The sequence below is a fragment of the Symphalangus syndactylus genome, chromosome 2, assembly GCF_028878055.3.
Source record: "Symphalangus syndactylus isolate Jambi chromosome 2, NHGRI_mSymSyn1-v2.1_pri, whole genome shotgun sequence".
Taxonomy (NCBI): Eukaryota; Metazoa; Chordata; class Mammalia; order Primates; family Hylobatidae; genus Symphalangus; species Symphalangus syndactylus.
Genome location: NC_072424.2, coordinates 96,827,712 through 96,845,764, shown reverse-complemented (window position 1 = coordinate 96,845,764; position 18,053 = coordinate 96,827,712). Strand labels below are relative to the sequence as shown.

At 39.2% G+C, this 18,053-nt stretch overlaps 1 protein-coding gene across 17 annotated transcripts in view; it reads left to right on the top strand.

Annotated features, from left to right (window-relative positions):
* The window catches only part of FAM184A (family with sequence similarity 184 member A), a 121,374-nt gene that overhangs the window by 37,083 nt on the left and 66,238 nt on the right, over nucleotides 1-18,053 (top strand). For all 17 annotated transcript variants that reach the window (XR_010116523.1, XM_055262744.2, XM_063620684.1 and 14 more), the window contains exon 2: nucleotides 17,076-17,930. Coding sequence is in view for 16 of the 17 variants with exons in the window: in XM_055262744.2 (XP_055118719.2) it covers nucleotides 17,076-17,930 (855 nt within the window). In the remaining variant the exon portion in view is untranslated. The remainder of the gene's footprint in view (nucleotides 1-17,075; nucleotides 17,931-18,053) is intronic.

Here is an 18,053-nt window from a genome sequence, read left to right as displayed (position 1 = left end):
CCTGGATGAGGCATCCCCCTTCGTCCTGGGTTCCAGGCTTTACCGATCTTACCATGTACCCCCGGTTCTGGGTTCTGGGCTTAGCCAGTCTTACCATATTCCCCTAGTTCTGGGTTCCAGGCTTAACTGGTCTTGCCATGTACCCTCAGTTCTGGGTTCCGGGCTTAACCAGTCTTAACGGGTACCCTTAGTCCTGTTACCAGGGGGTCCTTGTTCCCAGAGCTACCAGGATGGCGGTGGGCCGCTTCCAAGATGGTGGCAAGCCAAGTGTTCTCTGACCTGGGGTTCTTGGCCTTATGGATTCCAAGGAATGGAATCTTGGGCCATGCGGTGAGTGTTATAGCTCTGTTAGAAGCCGTGGGTCACGGAAGAGAACCGTGGAACCCAGCAACTAGTGTTCAGCTGATTAGGACGAACCCGGGCACTTAGCCGTGCAGGAACAATGGCAAGCCTTTAGCCGGATCCAGAGCGGCAGTGGGCACCTCACTGGATCAGGAGCACAGTGGACACCCTGCCGGATCCGGAGGGGTGGAAGTCATTCTTAGTCGGCCTAGGAAATCTGGCTAGTCTTGTCTCTCAGTCCCATCTCATCATAAGTTTAGCTTGGGACCACCCTTCATCTCTGTCATGTGGATCTCTTGTGTCTGTGGCCTTGGGCTGGCCTTGTCGCCACGACCTTATAGTAACCCTCACTTGAAGTATTTTAGTAATAAAATGATCATGTCTTTTCTTAGAAGCTTATTTCTCCATTAACTGCTACAGGGCCTGGAATTCTGTCCCCTAGAATATGACTTTGAAGGCCCTGTTGCCTGTTGAGAAGGGTGTGAAAGTAATTCAAGAAACGGGAGCTAAAGGAGGAAGTAGAAGGAACACTCATGGAAACCCCTCAAATGCTTGCAAGAACAGTAGCCCATGGATTCAAGAGGGCAACATTTGTTCACCTTCTGGAACAGAAGGTCAAACATGAATCAGTAACCCCTGAGGACCTGCGGCTTGGCCTAAGAATTTCTCCAGCTCCTAAAGTGGTGCTAACTTAAAAAGCAAGTGGGTGGAGTCCTTAAAAAGGGCCAGAGTGAAGGTCTGTGCAGGTGGAAAAGCAGCTTTTAAGAGCCATTAGAAAACTTAGCCCCGGGATATAACAGGAACAAAAAGCACTTGGTGAGTTATGAAAAGCCAGCACAGCCAGAGTTCCAATTCGTATTTGTCCTGGAAAAAAGCCGATTTTAGTTGAAAAAGCAGAGGAGGCCCCAGACATTACATGGTTTAGGCTTTAGGCCCACCATTTGTGCAAGGCTCCTGTCAAGAAGGGCCATATAATGCCTTAGATCTGCTCGGTACAGACCCTCAAGTCCCTACCACCCTTGCAAGCCACCCAGCGCAAGGTGAGCTGAGAAATCAGCTGGGCGGAGCAGAGTCACTCTGGCCAAGAGTAATTACTCTGGGGAATTTGTTAGTAAGCAGGAAAGAGAGGAAAAGCCATGCATGTGGGTCAGATGCCTCCAGCTGAAGAAGGTGAGGCATAGAAATCTCTTACCACTAGGAAGGTATCCAAGTCACGGCACCAAATATGTTAGCGGTGCAAGAGATCTGAGTTACCCCGAGTTACCGGCGGCAAATCCATACGGGTCCACAGCAACTTCAGTCTTTGCCTCCTGAGAAGAAAGAATTCAACTGAGGGGCATAAAGCAGAAAAACAGACTGAGGCAAGTTCCAGAGCAGGAATGGAAATTTATTTAAAAGGCCTTAGAACAGGAGAAAGGAAGGTGCACTTGGAAGAGACCCAAGCAGGCATATGAAGGTTGAAGAGAGAAGGTCAAGTCCCCATTTAACCTGATGCTAGGACTTTTATAGGCTCACCTTTTTCCTATGATTTTTCCCTAAGGGAGGGCTGCCTGCATGTGCAGAGCACGCGTAGTGTGTTTAGGGAGTTATACTCATGCCCATCTGAGGCTTTCTTCGTTTTTCAAGCGTAGTGTACCCAGAAGATACTTTGCCATTTTTTTCTCTTAATCTGCATGCCCAGGAAGTTGCTTCTCCCTGGGGCCTGCATCCAATTAACATTTCGATGTTAACAGGTGTCGACCATCAGGAAATGGCCTGTCCCTGGTGCTGCTGAATTATTTTTAGAGAGGCAGTGTGATAATTGCCAAACCATCACCTGACATTTCTAGTGGGGGGGTGGGGCAGAGCCCTGTCCTGCCCCAGTCTTGCCTAGCTATGATACCTGTAACACTGCCTATTCCTTCCTCCCTCTCCTCAACCCCTGGCAACTACTGATCTATTTACTGTCTTTATACTTCTGCCTTTTCTAGAATGTCATGTAATTGGGATCATAGAATATGTAGCTTTTCCAATTTGGCTTCTTTTACTTAACAATATGCATTTAAGATTTCTTCATGTTTTCCCATGGCTTGATAGTTCATTTCTTTTTATCTCTGAATAATATTCCATCGTCTGGATCAGTTTATCCATTCACCTACTGAAGGACGCCTTACTTTTGAGATTTGGCACTTTTGAATAAAGCTGCTATAAACATCTGTGTGCCAGTTTTTGTGTGGACATATATTTTTAACTCATTTGAGTAAATACCAGTTCCTGGATTGTATGATAAGAATGTGTTTAGTTTCATAACAAACCGCTCAACTGTCTTCCAAAATGTCTACAATATTCTCACAAGCAATAAATGAGAGTTCTTGCTGCTCCATATTCTCATCAGCATTTGCTGTTGTCAGTGTTTTGGGTTTTGGCCTAGATCTAATATGTGTGTGGTGACATCTCACTATTTTAATATGCAAATCATTATTGATGTTAAGCATATTTTCATATACTTATTTGCCATGTACATATCTTTTTTGGTGAGGTATTTATTGAGATATTTTGCCCATTTTAAAATCAGATTACTCATTTTCTTATTGTTGAGTTGTAAGTGTTCTTTGTACATTTTGGTTAAGTCCTTTATCTTTTGCAAATATTTTCTCCCAGACTGTGGCTTGTGAGTTTCTTCACTGAATCCCTCTGCTTTTTGTACCATGCCTCATCTCTGACCTCCTCTTGTTACAGGAAAGGGGTCCCAATCCAGACCCCAAGAGAGGGTTCTTGGATCTCAATCAAGAAAGAATTCAGGGCCAGTCTATAGTGCAAAGTGAAAGCAAGTTGATTAAGAAAGTAAAGAAATAAAATAATGGTTACTCCATAGACAGAGCAGCCCTGAGGGCTGCTGGTTGCCCATTTTTATGGTTATTTCTTGATGATATGCTAAACAAGGGGTGGATTATTTATGCCTCCTCTTTTTAGACCATATAGGGTAACTTCCTGACGTTGCCATGGCATTTGTAAACTGTCATGTCGCGGGTGGGAGTGTAGCAGTGAGGACAGCCAGAGGTCACTCTCCTGGCCATTTTGGTTTTGGTGGGTTTTAGCCGACTCCTTTACTGCAGCCTGTTTTATCAGCAAGGTCTTTATGACCTGTCTTTTGTCATGACCTCCTGTCTCATCCTGTGACTTAGAATGCCTTAACAATCTGAGAATGCAGCCCAGTAGGTTTCAGCCTCATTTTACCCAGCAACTATTTAAGATGAAGTTGCTCAGGTTCACATGCCTCTGACACTCTGTGTCCAGCATCCCCAAGCCTACAGTTTCTTTAGCTCATTTTCTCTGTTTATCTATTTTTTTTTTACTAGTGTAGGAGAGATTAATTTCCTGTCTGCTTGATTCAGGTGACAACTGGGGGTTTAACTGCCCTTTGCAAACTAGAAAACAACCTCCTGTTACCAGCCTCTTATCTCTGCGCCCCACCTGCTCCTCTTGTGTTTCTAGGGCTGTGCTGGACAAGTCAAATTTCTTCTTAGTGATTTTTGTCTCTCTCTCAACACTAAGGTTTTACCTTCTTCTGTTCTGACAAATTATTTCGTATTTCCTCATTTGCTTTCTGTCCTCACATATTGAGATTCAGGTAAAGATGCCTCGTAGATAAAACTTTATCCAAGATAGAGTTTACCTTTGTCTTATTTTCTTTTTTGCTTTGGACTGCTTTTCAAGAATAGAAAGAGGTAGTTTTTGACTTCATTTTCTTGCTTGTTGATCTTCTAAAGTAAAATTTTGAAGGTTGAAACTTATCAGTGTCTTCTGTAGTATAAAACACACAAAAAAATGGCTTTGCCAATGCTTAGCAAATATTATTTTTACGTCTTCTAAATTAAGTTATACTACCACAGTTAACCTATGTGACTGTTATTTTATTATTTATTTTTCTTTTTTATTTGTTATTGGATGTTGTCATTTTTTATTCCAAAGGGCAAAACACAGTTTTAGTGTTGCCATCTCATTCAAGAATATTGAGGGTGTTTGTACTGGTCAGATAGCAAACAGTGAAGGCATGTTATCAGAATAAACCAGTGAACTATTATCAAAGCCAGGTGTGGTGGTCATGCTTGTAGTCCCAGCTACTCAGGAGGCTGTGGCAATAGATCACCTGAGCCCAGGAGTTCAAGGCCAGCCTGGGCAACATAGTGAAGCCCTGTCTTTTAAAAAACTTCAACAACAACAACAAAAAACCCTCAAAACTGCTATCCTTTTGTCCTGCTGTCAATTAAACTATGATATTCAATTGACTAAGATGAACCCTGATTTAAGAAATGTTCAAATGTGAAAGAAAAAAATCTGTCTTGGAACCATTGCCTAGTACCATTGTAGGCATACAAACAGAAAAATATACAGAGATTCTAAATCTTAAAATTACTATGAAGAGACTTTTTCCAGTTAATTTCAGGGACAAATTAATAACCAGGAAGTTTTTAACTTTAACTGACATTCTGTGGCACTCACTCTCTCAGTCTCCAGGATTATTGGGCCACACCAACCACAAAAACCATTCACGTTTTGTGCCTTAACTGAAGTTGCTTTCCTGGTAGTTCTTGACAACTGACTTTGCCCTTTTATGCCTTTCTAATTACTGCAATCTTTATCCAGTTCTTTCTACTGAAAACTTATTATGCCGTGTCACAGTATTCTGTACTATACAGCTTGACACTTAATATATATTATCTAAAATTGTCTGCCATTATATTTTATGCCAAAATAAAAATATGTTTTATTTTGAGCAGGTCTGTTTAAGAAAGATTAAGAACATTCATACTTTTCTTTGCCAGAATGCATATAAAAAAGTACTGAGCATTCACAAAATGTTTGTTGTTTTGATTTTTGTTGTTGTCGAAGTATGGTAGCACAGATCCCATTGCACAGATCCTGAATAATAGCTGTATAGTAGGACTTCTGCTTGCTGTTTGAGAATTCAAGTTAAATCTGGGGAAACAGATGTATTCTACATTACCATACACAAAGATACCTCCAACATTATTAGACTTTATCAATATTTTCCAAAAGATTTCCCAGCAATAATTATAGAATCATATAGAGAGGAAATGTATCTTTAAAGACAATTTCCCAACGCAATTGGATTTTAAAGTTCTTTTAAAATTAGAGTTTTATAGTGCCCTTGGCTTAAGTAAATCCAAATGAGCTCCTTTTGTGAACTGTCTTGTAAATGTTTCATTTGAACACACGTCTGTTGCTGACATTCATTTGATTACATAATGTATGAAGAATGGCTTTCGTCTTTTGATTTTCCTTTCTAGTTAAAAAAAAAAAAAAGACACTGGACCACGGGAAAAAAAAAAAGCGAATCATTTATGGGGCTGAACTGTTCTGTGTAGGTAGCATTTGTTTCCATTCTATTCACGTTGAACTCCAGATCTTCAGTGCATCTCTCTAGTAGATCCTGTTCTAGTCATTAATAGGAAATAGATAAGTGACTCAATCTTTTATATTAATATGGTGTCAACGAATAGAGTCAAACTCTGTAAAATATTTGAAGAGATGTATTCTGAGCCAAATATGAGTGACCAATGTCCCCTGACACAGCTCCAGGAGATCCTGAGAACATATGCCCAAGGTGGTCGGGCTATAGCTTGGTTTTATACATTTTAAGGTGGCATAAAACATAAATCAATACACGTAAGATGTACGTTTGTTCCATTGGGAAAGGCAGGACAACTCAAAAGGAGGGGGACAGGGTGGGGGTTTCTGGTCATAGGTGGATTCAAAAAAAATTTTTTTGGCAGCTGGTTAAAAGAGTTGTTACCTGAAGACCTAGGAGTGTCTGGGTTAAGATAAGGTTGTGGAGACGAAGGTTTTATCATGCAGATGAAGCCTCCAGGTGGCAGGCTTCAGAGCTCTTATCAGACCTAAAAAGATCCCAGACTCTTAGTTAATTCTCCCCCGGATCAGGGAGAACACCTGGAAAGGGAGGGGGATTCTCCACACAATGTAGATTTTCCCCACAAGACACAGTTTTGCAGGGCCATTTCAAAATATGTCAAAGAAATATATTTTGGAGTGAAATACTTCAGTTTCTTTCAGGGCTTGCTGTGTGTCCTGTAAACCCGGCTGGAATTTGGTGTCTTATTGCTACAAAAAATCTGCTTCATCAGTCTTAAAATCATTGTTTTAATTCTTGTCAGCTGTCCCTGAATTCCAGTGGGAGGAGGGTATAATGAGGTATAGCTGACCCCCTCTTCCTATCACAGCCTGAACTAATTTATCAAGTTAACTTTGGAATGCCCTTGGCCAAGAGGAGGAGTCCATTCAGTTATTTGGGGAACTTGGAATTTTATTTTTGGTTTACAGTGGGTTAAAAGGTTTTGTTAAAGTCCTCTTTAAATGTCTAACCGGCCAGTTGCTTTTTCTTCCACTCTCACAGCCTCTTAAAAAAAATCCTTCCGTAGTTGCGAACAGTCCAATTCTGACCTTTGGCTCACAGACTCCACTCAGGAAAAGAAAGGACATGTGGTCCACAGAGACAGCTGTTATTACTCAGGCGAGCTCTCCTAAAGGGCTTGCCACACAGGAGTAGGTTGGTTTGTCTTAGGGACTAAACCTTTTGTAAACAAAATTCATTTTCTCATATTTTTTCTTTTAATACTGAGTCAGACATTACAAAAGAAGAACACTAACACTAGTTTAGCAGAGGGTTGGGGGAAAGGTAGTATAGGAAAAGCACACTGATAAAATGTGCCCTGATAATGTATTAGATACTGTAAGCAGTGGTAGGTAGGATGGATTGAGAAGCCACAGTGTAAGATTTCCACAGAGAAACTTGACATTAAAAACCTATAAAATAAAGACTATAAAAAATACGCATTCTAGAAAACATCCAGCCTAGGCTCTCTAAAAAATGTTAATATGATGAAATAAAAAAACAAAAAGGAAAGGTTTTTTTTAAAAAAAAAAACAACTATATATTAAAACAGACTGAAAGAATATGATGACTCAATACAATGTGGGATCCTTGATTGGATCTTCATTGACAAAGAAAAGCTACTATAGATTTCACTATTGGAATAATTCGGTGAACTTAAATATAGGCTGTGTGTTAGATAATATTCTATTAAGTTAAATTTCCTGGGAATAATAATGCTACTGTCTTTGGTCATATGAAACAATGTACGAAGATATTTAGTGATGGGTTCTGATAGCTGCAACTTATTTTCAAATGATTCAGAAAACAGAAAATTCATGCATATGTGTACATAAATGCTTGCTGGTGAAAGAGTTTGGGATTTTTCTTTCTAACATTCACTTTGCACTAAGTGATATTCTATGAGTTTTGGTTCTTGCTTTTTTCTTTAGAATGCATGTTCGTTTATGATTTCCTCGTTTTAATAATTTTTCTTTCATCTACCTCATTTTATTAGCCTGAGGTACTTGGGACTATTTCTTGAATTTAATTCTCTCTCTCTCTCTCTCTCTCTCTCTCTCTCTATATATATATATATATATATATATATATACTTTTTTTTTTTTTTTTTTGAGACAGAGTCTCACTCTGTCACTCAGGCTGGAGTGCAGTGGCATGATCTCGGCTCACTGCAGCCTCTGCCTCCCAGGACAAGCAATTCTCCTGCCTCAGCCTCCTGAGTAGCTGGGATTACAGACGTGTGCCACCATGTCTGGCTAATTTTTGTACTTTTAGTAGAGATGGGGTTTTGCCATGTTGGCCAGGGTGGACTTGAACTCCTAGCCTCAGGTGATCCACCTATCTGGGCCTCCCAAAGTCCTGGGATTACAGGTGTGAGCCACCGCACTGGCCTAATTCTATAACTTCTTTAGTTTCTTTCTTTTTTTTTTTGAGACGGAATCTCACTCTGTCGTCCAGGCTGGAGTGCAGTGGCATAATCTTGGCTCACTGCAACCTCCACCTCCTGGGTACAAGCGATTCTTCTGCCTCAGCCTCCTGAGTAGCTGGGAATACAGGCACCTGCCACTACGCCCAGCTAATTTTTTGTATTTTTAGTAGAGACGGGGTTTCATCATGTTGACCAGGCTGGTCTTGAACTCCTGACCTCATGATTTGACCACCTTTGCCTCCCAAAGTGCTGGAATTACAGGCGTGAGCCACCGCACCTGGCCTTTTCTTATGTTACAATGATTACTCCTGTCATCCACATAACTTAGGTAGCATAAATGTGCTGTTACTGATCACCAGTAGAATAGGTAAGAAAATATGGAGGGATTTGTGCAATTTCATCACCTCCAAAGCAAGCCAGCTTTAAAAACATTTTATTAACATGCTCTTATACAGTAAGGATGACATATTGAGATGTGGTGCTAATACCCCAGCTCCAAACAGTGAACCATTTTTATAGAAACGTAAGATTCCCTTAGTAAGCTACTTAGGGCTCATCAGGAATATTTAATAATTTTTTTAATAAATTGGGTAATTTGCAAAAAAAAATATATTTATAAGGCTGGTCTGGGAGTACCATTGAATATAAATTGAGGTACAGAGGTTTAGTGTATGTTATTGCTCTGGAACCGATAGAATAGCCTCTGGCAGAAGGAAGTAACCTGCTGTTCTTGAGAAGTTTGAGAGTTTTCAATATTCTTTAACTCTGATGTCTTATGGCTCAAGTAACCTTTTGGTGATTAGCTCAACTAGAAGAATTGAAGATTTAATAATACAAACATTCTCTTTGTTTAAAATGTACCAGATCTTTTTTTAAACAATTATTGAATCCGAGATTACTCTTTTATTAACTTGGTAAGCTACCTTTTGCCTCATGTAGTGGTTATGTATTCTGAGGGAGAGTCTTCTCCCACCCTTTTTCTTCCCTTCCCTTTCTACCTCCCTGCTCCCTCCCTTCCTCTTTTCCTCCCTTCCTCCTCCTCCTCCCTCTCCCCATCCCTCTCCCCCCTTCTCCTGCTCCTCCTCCTCCTCTTCTTCCTTCTCCTCCTCCTTCTGTTCCCTCTCCCTCTCCCCGTCACTCTCACTCTTCCCTCTCCCTCTCTCCCTCTCCCACCCTCTCCCTGGTCTGGAAGGGATAGAGAAGCAGTATTCAGAATTTAATAGTAAAAAAATGAGACTGAGACTGGCAGTCACGCAGTCACTGTTAACCTATTAAAAAGGTTTAATACTTTCTGATTATAATAGGAACATACATTCATTATAGAATGTGTAGAAATACTGAAATCTCGTCAGTAAAAATTTGGTTTATTTCTTTTCTTTTTTTTTTTTTTTTGAGACAGAGTTACTTTGTTGCCCAGGCTGGAGTGCAGTAGCAGGATCTTGGCTCACTGCAACCTCTGCCTCCCAGGTTCAAGCAATTCTTCTGCCTCAGCCTCCCAAGTATCTGGGATTACAGGCACGTGCCACCATGCCCAGCTAATTTTTGTATTTTTAGTAGAGATAGGGTTTCACCATGTTGGCCAGGCTGGTCTTGAACTCCTGATCTCAGGTAATCTGCCCACCTAGGCCTCCCAAAGTGCTGGTATTACAGGAGAGAGCCACCGTGCCAGGCCTGGTTTATTTCTTTACATATCTATATATCTATATCTATATATCTGTACTCACTTTTTCCTCCTGTAAAATGGGATCTTATTGTATGTAACGTTGTATACTTGCCTTATATCATTTTTTCTTGTATTGTGAAACATTCTTCCAAATGAAATGTGCTTTTGATGGTTTCATGGTATTACACTGTATGAATATACCATCATTTATTCAATGATTCCCTTACCTTAGCAGTGTTAAGCCTGTTGGTGTAATATGCAACAATTAAGGTCCAGTTAAAATATTTTACATTACTAAGCTAATATATATCACTTTAGTGAATGTATGTTATTACAAATGTGCTTTATTACTCTTTCAGTGAATTTACCTTATGACTAATGAGTTAGATTTTAATGGGAACGTATTTACATATTGCCAAGATATTATTCAGCTTGAGCTGCCATAATGTAATAACCTAGACTGAGTGGCTTAAACAAGAAAAATTTATTTCTTACAGTCTGGAAGCTGGGAAGTCCAAGATCAAGGTACCAGCCAATTCAGTTCCACAGTGAGCGCTCTATTCCTGGCATGCAGGTGGTCACCTTCTTGATGTGTCGTCACATTGCAGGGAGAGAGCAGAAGCAGTCTCTCTGGTGTCTCTTCATGTAATAGCACCAGTCCCAGAATGAGGGCTCCACTTTGATGGTCTCATCTAAACCTAATTACCTCCCAAAGGTCCCGTCTCCAAATACCATCATATTGGGGGTTAGGGCTTCAACATAAGAATTTTTGAGGAAGGCAATTTGGTCCAGAGCAGGCATGAATGAGGACTATTTCAGAAACTTCTTATTTTACCTAAGTATCACTTTAAACCTAGGATCTAGAATTGTTCTCATTTTACCTGTGGGAAAGATTATCTGATTTATCATAGGGAAAAAAAGATTTATCATAGGAAAAGTAAAAATTACTATTGCTTATTCATCATGAAATACATAGTTAAAAGTAAAAGATTTATAGGAAAAGTAAAAATTACTATTGCTTATTCATCATTAAATACGTAGTTAAATTATGCATCATTGGCATAAAATGGAACTATGAAATGTTACATAGTTCATAAAATGAACTACGAAATGTTACATAGTTCATAAAATGAAGTACGAAATGTTACATAGTTCATAAAATGAACTATGAAATTGCTGAAATGATTCCTATACTATTCCATTCCATGAATGTTCATAGTTCCATAAAAAGTGCAAATGTCTCTTAATGTCTTTTAAAGTACTTTATGAAAAGAGACTTTAAGAGAGTTTTTTTTTCTATTTGTAAAAGAATAGCCAATTTTATGAGTGATTATGATCATTTACTAAAATTCCTTTTAAAATTAGTCTCACCCTCTCCATAAATAAATAATACAACTAATAAGTCTTACTATGCTTTAGTGCCTTACATATATTTTTTTAAATAGTTATATAACATCAATTTTTGAAATTTCAGTGATCGGTTGATCTTATATCAATGGTGCTACTAAGGTAGATAATAAGATCTTTATTTAATATTTGAGAAACTCAAAGCTTGAAGAAATTAAGTGATTTTATCTAGTGTCAAACCTTTGTTATATCTTCTGTATGTTCAAAGAACATAGGGAATTTTTATATTACCTTGATCTGAAAAATAGTGTTCAGAGAAAGACACTAATAAATAGTTACCTTTATAATTACATAGAAAAATGAACAATTAGAGGATACTATATCCAGTTAAGCTCAACTTGAAAATTCATATGTAGCATTCTTACTTAAAAGTAAGTTAGTAGTCATATATTTCAAGTGATCACTAATGAAAGTATTAATTTGTTATTATGTTTGGCTTCATTTTGTTATTTCTTTTTAAGTTTTTAGAAACTTATTTAACATTGCTTTCCTTGGGAAATACCAATATATGGTCAGCATGAATATATATTCTGTTATAAAATATGCTTCCAGAATCTCTTAATCGGTTTTCTCAGTGTATGAGTGGTAGTGGAAAGAACCCTGTACTATTTAATAGGGAGTAAACCAAGCTAGTGCAAATTTAGATCTTTTATTATTTTTTATTTGTGGCTGCCAATTTTGGCTGATAAGATGGCTTTTCTATGTATAGATTAGAACAGGAGTTTGTAATAAGGTGTTTTCCACAACGACTCAACTTTGCTGTCATAGTGGGAAAGCAGCTGTAGGCAATACATAAAACAAGTGGACATAACTGTGCTCCAATAATATTTTATTTATTAATACAAAGACAAGCAGCAGCCATATTTGGCCTACAGGTTGTAGTTTGCTGACTCCTGCATTAGAATATCAAGTGAAATAAAAGCTCCTCACTATAATATTTTTTGAATTATTTGTCATGTTTTGTTTACTTAAATCCTATTCTAACTTAATGCTTTAATTTGTACATTTTTCTTTTTAAATTTCACCTTTTTGATTGCTGCAGTGCTTTTATGTCTTCAGCTTCTTTTTAGGCTCTCTTATATCCTCATACATCTTTTCAACCTTATCAAGACTCCTCCAAATTTAACTACATATTTACTGACAATCAGGAGTGAGTGAGGTAAGGCAATGGAGGTTCTAGATATAAAGAAAAGATAGACTCTTATGGATTTGGGTGGTTGTGGAAGACTCATTAAAGGAGGCAGGACTGGAACTGATTCATCAAAGCTTCGAGGGAAATTAAATATTAGAAAAAAGAGAAGATTATTTCAATAAATTGTCGACAAGGGGAAACTCACATATTTCCTCCTTCCCTCATTTCATCCCCAAAATATGAATTCCACCAGGGACTGGTTCTTTCCAAGATCATTTCCTGGAGCAGAATGCTAATGATGTGACTTAGTTCTCTCTTTGGATTTTACCTCGTTGAATTCTCTTTTCCTTCTTTGTGGCTAGGACTGACTAGCCTTGGAAAGGCCTGAAGCCTGTGGCCTATACCAGCTTTGCTCTAGGCACTCTGGCATATGGGCTTCTCTCTGGCTGGTTGGCTTGTTTTTCCTTAGTGTCCCTATTTGAGATAGGAAAAAACAGTTTTTCCTATCCTTACACTGGATAGAACACATAATACCTCACCTCTGGTCACCAAAATGTGTGTGGGTTTTCTCTGCCAACAACCAGTTCTCTAGTGGACACCAAATGAGTATACTATAATTCAGTTCATTTCTGACACTATCTGCCTGAAGATAGCGTCAGATCCCACAGGTTAAAGGCTCAATCCCACAAGACTGCCCTCATTCAGATGCCAACCGCAAGTTCTTCTGGCAAAAAAATAAGTAGGGGGTTCACATTACCCTCCCTTGGGTTGGATTAATTTGCTAGAATGCTCTCAGAACTCAGAAAAACATGTTTACCCCCATTTATAGGGTACAGAAGAAGTTAGTTAGATGGAAGAGATGCATAGGGCAGGGTCTGTGGGAAGGAATGTGGAGTTTCTTTGCCTTTTCCAGGCATGCCACCCTCGCAGCACCTCCACGTGTTCAGAAATCTGGAAACTTGACTTTTGTGTTTTTATGAAGGCTTCACTGTGTAGGCGTGGTTGATTAAGTCATTGGTTGTTGGTGATCAACTCAACTCTCAGACCTTATCTCCTCCCTAGAGGTCCCTGTATGGGGCTGGAAGTTCCAACTGTATAGTCACATGATGGGTTCCTCTGGCAGCCAGCCCCAATCCTGAGGCCTTCCCAAGAGCCCACTAGGAGTCATGTCATTAGAACAAAAGATGCTCCTATCACCCAAGAGATTCCAAGAGATTTAGATTTAGGAGCTCTGCTATTAAAGAACTGAACTGGAGTCTGCTCACCTGGCACAGTGAAAACACACATCAAGGTTTTTGCAGTGACAGAAGTTAGCCTATTGTAGAGCGCTAAGCAGAGGGGACCAGCCAGCTAAATGCTCAAATCTGGCCTCCCTGATGGCTTGCAGGCAAGGATTTTTAAAGGCAGGGATAAATTTCAAGAAAGCAGAAGCTACAGGCAAAATCATAAATCAATACAAGGAGGTTACACATTGGCTTAAGCTTAAAAGGGCAGGACATTTGAGGTGGGGGGCACTCACAGGTGGTAGGTAGATTCAGAACTCTTCGGATTTGCAATTAAGGAAGGGAAGCTTTGTTTAAAACATTTAAGTTCAGTAGAAAAATGCTGACTTGCTAGAGGGAATGACTTTCTCTAAGTTCCTCAGGAAGAAACTTACTAATAAAACAAAGGGTAATAGCTAAAATTTAGTCTTCATTTCCCCCACATCTGGAGTCTGTATGCCAGCAGATCCATTCAGTGGGGGTTCAAGCCTCTAAAAGACAACTCAAGGATGTATGTTAGGATGTTATCTTTAGTTTCTGTAGGAAAAGCAAACATCTCTGGAGCTTTAACTTCCTTGGCTATTGTTCTTAGGATACTGTTACCTTCTCGTTTAACAAGTTACTGAATTACTTCCAGGGCTAGCTAGATGCCTGGAATTTTTCTTAAAGGAACTTTGGGGTTTTCCTTTATTTCCATGTTTGGGGGTTTGCAGGTCCCTAAAAGGAGAGGTGGGGTCCCTGCTATATTTCACTGTGTCCAATGATCCTATCGCACAGGAAATTACAAAAGTCTTAGGAGCTCTATGTCAGGAACTGGGGGCAGAGACCAAATATATATTTCTTATGTAAACCAAAAAGTATGTGAGACAGGTCTCAATCAATTTAGAGGTTTATTTTGCTAAATTTAAAGACCAGGGTCCGTGACACAGCCTCAGGGAGTCTTGAGAACATGTGCGCAAGGTGGTTTGGTTACAACTTGGTTTATACCTTGTAGGGAGATAGAAGTTACAGGCAGAGACATAAATCAGTATGTATAGTGTTCAGCCTGGGAAATGGGACATCTCTAGGTGGGTGTGAGGGAGGTTTTAGGTCATAGGTGGATTCAGAGATTTCCTGATTGGCAATTGGTTGAAAGAGGTAAGCCCTGACTAAAGAGTTGAATTCAGCATAAAGAAATGCTTGAGTTTACTTAGATAAGGGGGTTGTGGATGCCAAGGTTCTTGTCATATAGATGAGGCCTCCAGGTAGCAGACTTCAGAGAGAATAGATGGTAAATGTCTCTTATCAGACCTTAAAAGGTGTCATGCTCTCTGGAGAAGACCCGAGTATGGGAAGGAGATTCTCTACAGAATGCAAATTTACTTTACAGGAGGCAGCTTTACAGGGCCATTTCAGAATATGGAATGTCAAACAAAAAAATTTTAGGGTAAAATACTTTGATTTTCTTCAGGGCTTGCAATAAAATACCAAACTCCAACCTGACTCTTGGTATAGTATCACATGATGTTGTTTGGAATTTGGTATTTTATTGCTATGAAGAGTCTGTTTTGTCAGTCTTACGATCTCTGTTTTAATGTTAACGTTGGTCAGTTGTGTCTAAATCCTGAAGTGTAGAGTGCAGAAAAGCCCAGCATGTCCAATCCATAATGAGGCATGTCTGACCTTTCCCTTTCAGTCATGGCCTAAACTAGTTTTTCAGGTTTCTTTGGGGTCCACATGGCTAAGAGGAGGGTCCATTCAATTGGCTGGGGGCTTAGAATTATATTTTTGGTACACTTATTATATCACAGATCCTTTCAGTCTTTTATGGCCATTTGACTTCGTGGGCAGATATGACCCAAGGGGATGGGAATAGGAAGTCAGTCAGCTTTCTTGGCTTATAAGCTACCTTTATGAGTAAATGTGTAAATGAAGGAGTCCTGCTTGGGATCTGTGTTACCTTATTGGGAACATAATTTGGAATTTGAAATGAGGGTTTTTAAAAAAACAGAATGTGAATAAGTACTTCTGTTCACATTTTTTCCTGTAGACTTTGCAAAAACGGATAGCATGGCAAGACAAATGGGTTCCTGTCATCTCTCAATCTTGTTAACTTTGGTATGATTGCAGACCAAGCGAGTATAGGGACAGGGCCACTGGATCTGGAAGACAAAGCTCTGTGTAGAGAAAGTGATGCCCCTGTGTTGAGGTAGCCTTCTTGTTTCTTCTGCAAGTGCAACTGCAGTCCCAGAGAGTGACAGCCTATCTTTAGCAAGTGGGATCTGGAGTTACTGTGGTATTTGGAGAGCCAGCCAGTCTGCCACAGTTACCTCAGGCTGCATGAATAATTTCTCTACAAAAAATGGCAACACTTTTCCATCATAACTGCAGTTTCTGGTATCTGATGCTGGAATTCGTTTCTAAAGCCAGAGTAATGTCACATTAAAATGAGCAAATCTCCAGACACTGATTTTTAGCTACTGGATTTTTTGATTGTATAGTGTTTACTTCTTTTTGCTTCAGGGGAAAGAAAGTGGGCACATCTCTAAGCCTTAAATAACAGTCATGAATATTTCACCGTGTGACCTCAGTGGCGTGATGGCGGGCATCCGAGGAACAGAGGGAAGGAAGGAGAGTGTTACTGTGCAGGGAATCTGTTGTCATTTGAAATTAAGGTTGGGACATCTCAGTGAAATCATTAAAACCTAGGAACTAAAATGAAAATAAAGACCTGTACTCAAAACACTGGCTTAAGGAATTGGGTTACTTGGAGGCAGAGAGAAAATTAGCCAATGAGTAAAACTACTGCATTTGAAATATGAAGAGAAAAAGTACAAATTGGGTTTTATAAAGAGATCACTAGAAACTTGAAGAGAGAAGAGGATCAGTTTTAAAAGCAAACTATAGGGGAATTGGGAAACGAAAGTTTAAAATTTGAAATATTTAAACAGGCCATTACAAAGATAAAAGGCTTTTAGGAAGACTTAGGGCCTAGGGCTTCTCCTCATGTGAAGCTTCTCGTATCTCTAGGACACCAATATAGGGCAGAGTCTTACTATGAGACTTTTTCTCCTGAACACGCCTTCACAGTCTCCTGTAAGCTAGACTGGGACATATGAGAACTCCTTTATCTTAGGCCAGTTGCCTCCTTTGTCCATTTCCTCTTTGCTGTTTCATTTGTAGTAAAAAACAGTCTTAAATTTGAATGCTTTAAAATTATAACTAAAAAGTCTTTAAATACAAATCTTAAGATTGTGCTAAGATAGAAATTTGCTAAGCAAATCAATCTATGAGTACAAAAACAATTGCATCAAGTTTCCATATTTAACATTAGCTGTAGCCAATATTATGTGCATAGAAAAATATCAATCCAAATGAAAGAATTAACTTCAAGTTAGAAAATAATATGGATTCACAATTCTTCTCCCTTCTTATTCAAAACCATGCAGGTAATATATGCTTTAAACACTAGAAATGATGAGCATGAATCTGCAATTCAAGCCCTCAAAGATGCTCATGAAGAAGAAATTCAACAAATTCTTGCAGAAACAAGAGAAAAAATATTGCAGTATAAAAGCAAAGTAACAGAGGAGCTAGACCTTAGAAGAAAGATTCAAGTTTTAGAAGCATCGTTAGAAGATCACATAAAAATGAAGCAGCAGGCTTTGACAGAATTTGAAGCTTATAAGCACAGAGTTGAGGACATGCAACTTTGTGCAGAAGCCCAGCATGTCCAACGCATAGTGACCATGTCTAGAGAAGTCGAAGACATTAGAAGGAAATTTGAAGAAAAATTACGGGGCTTTGGACAACTTCAAGTACAGTTTGAAAAAGACAAACGATTGGCATTAGAAGACTTGCAAACTGCTCACAGACAGGAGATACAAGAGCTATTGAAGTCACAGCAGGATCACAGTGCCTCAGTAAATAAAGGCCAGGAGAAGGCAGAGGAACTACACAAAATGGAGGTGGAGTCCTTAAACAAAATGCTTGAGGAGCTAAGACTTGAACGGAAGAAACTAATTGAGGATTATGAAGGCAAGTTGAATAAAGCTCAGTCCTTTTATGAACGTGAGCTTGATACTTTGAAAAGGTCACAGCTTTTTACAGCAGAAAGCCTACAGGCCAGCAAAGAAAAGGAAGCTGATCTTAGAAAAGAATTTCAGGGACAAGAAGCAATTTTACGAAAAACCATAGGAAAATTAAAGACAGAGTTACAGATGGTACAGGATGAAGCTGGAAGTCTTCTTGACAAATGCCAGAAGCTTCAGATGGCACTTGCCACAGCAGAGAACAATGTTCAGGTAGGTAAAGAATGTTATATTCAACACATGGATTTTTTTTCTTTTAAATATATTTGTTCTGTAGGCTGGAGAGCAGTCTGGCCCACTTAGAATCAGCGGCTTCACACCACTTAGACTTTTTTT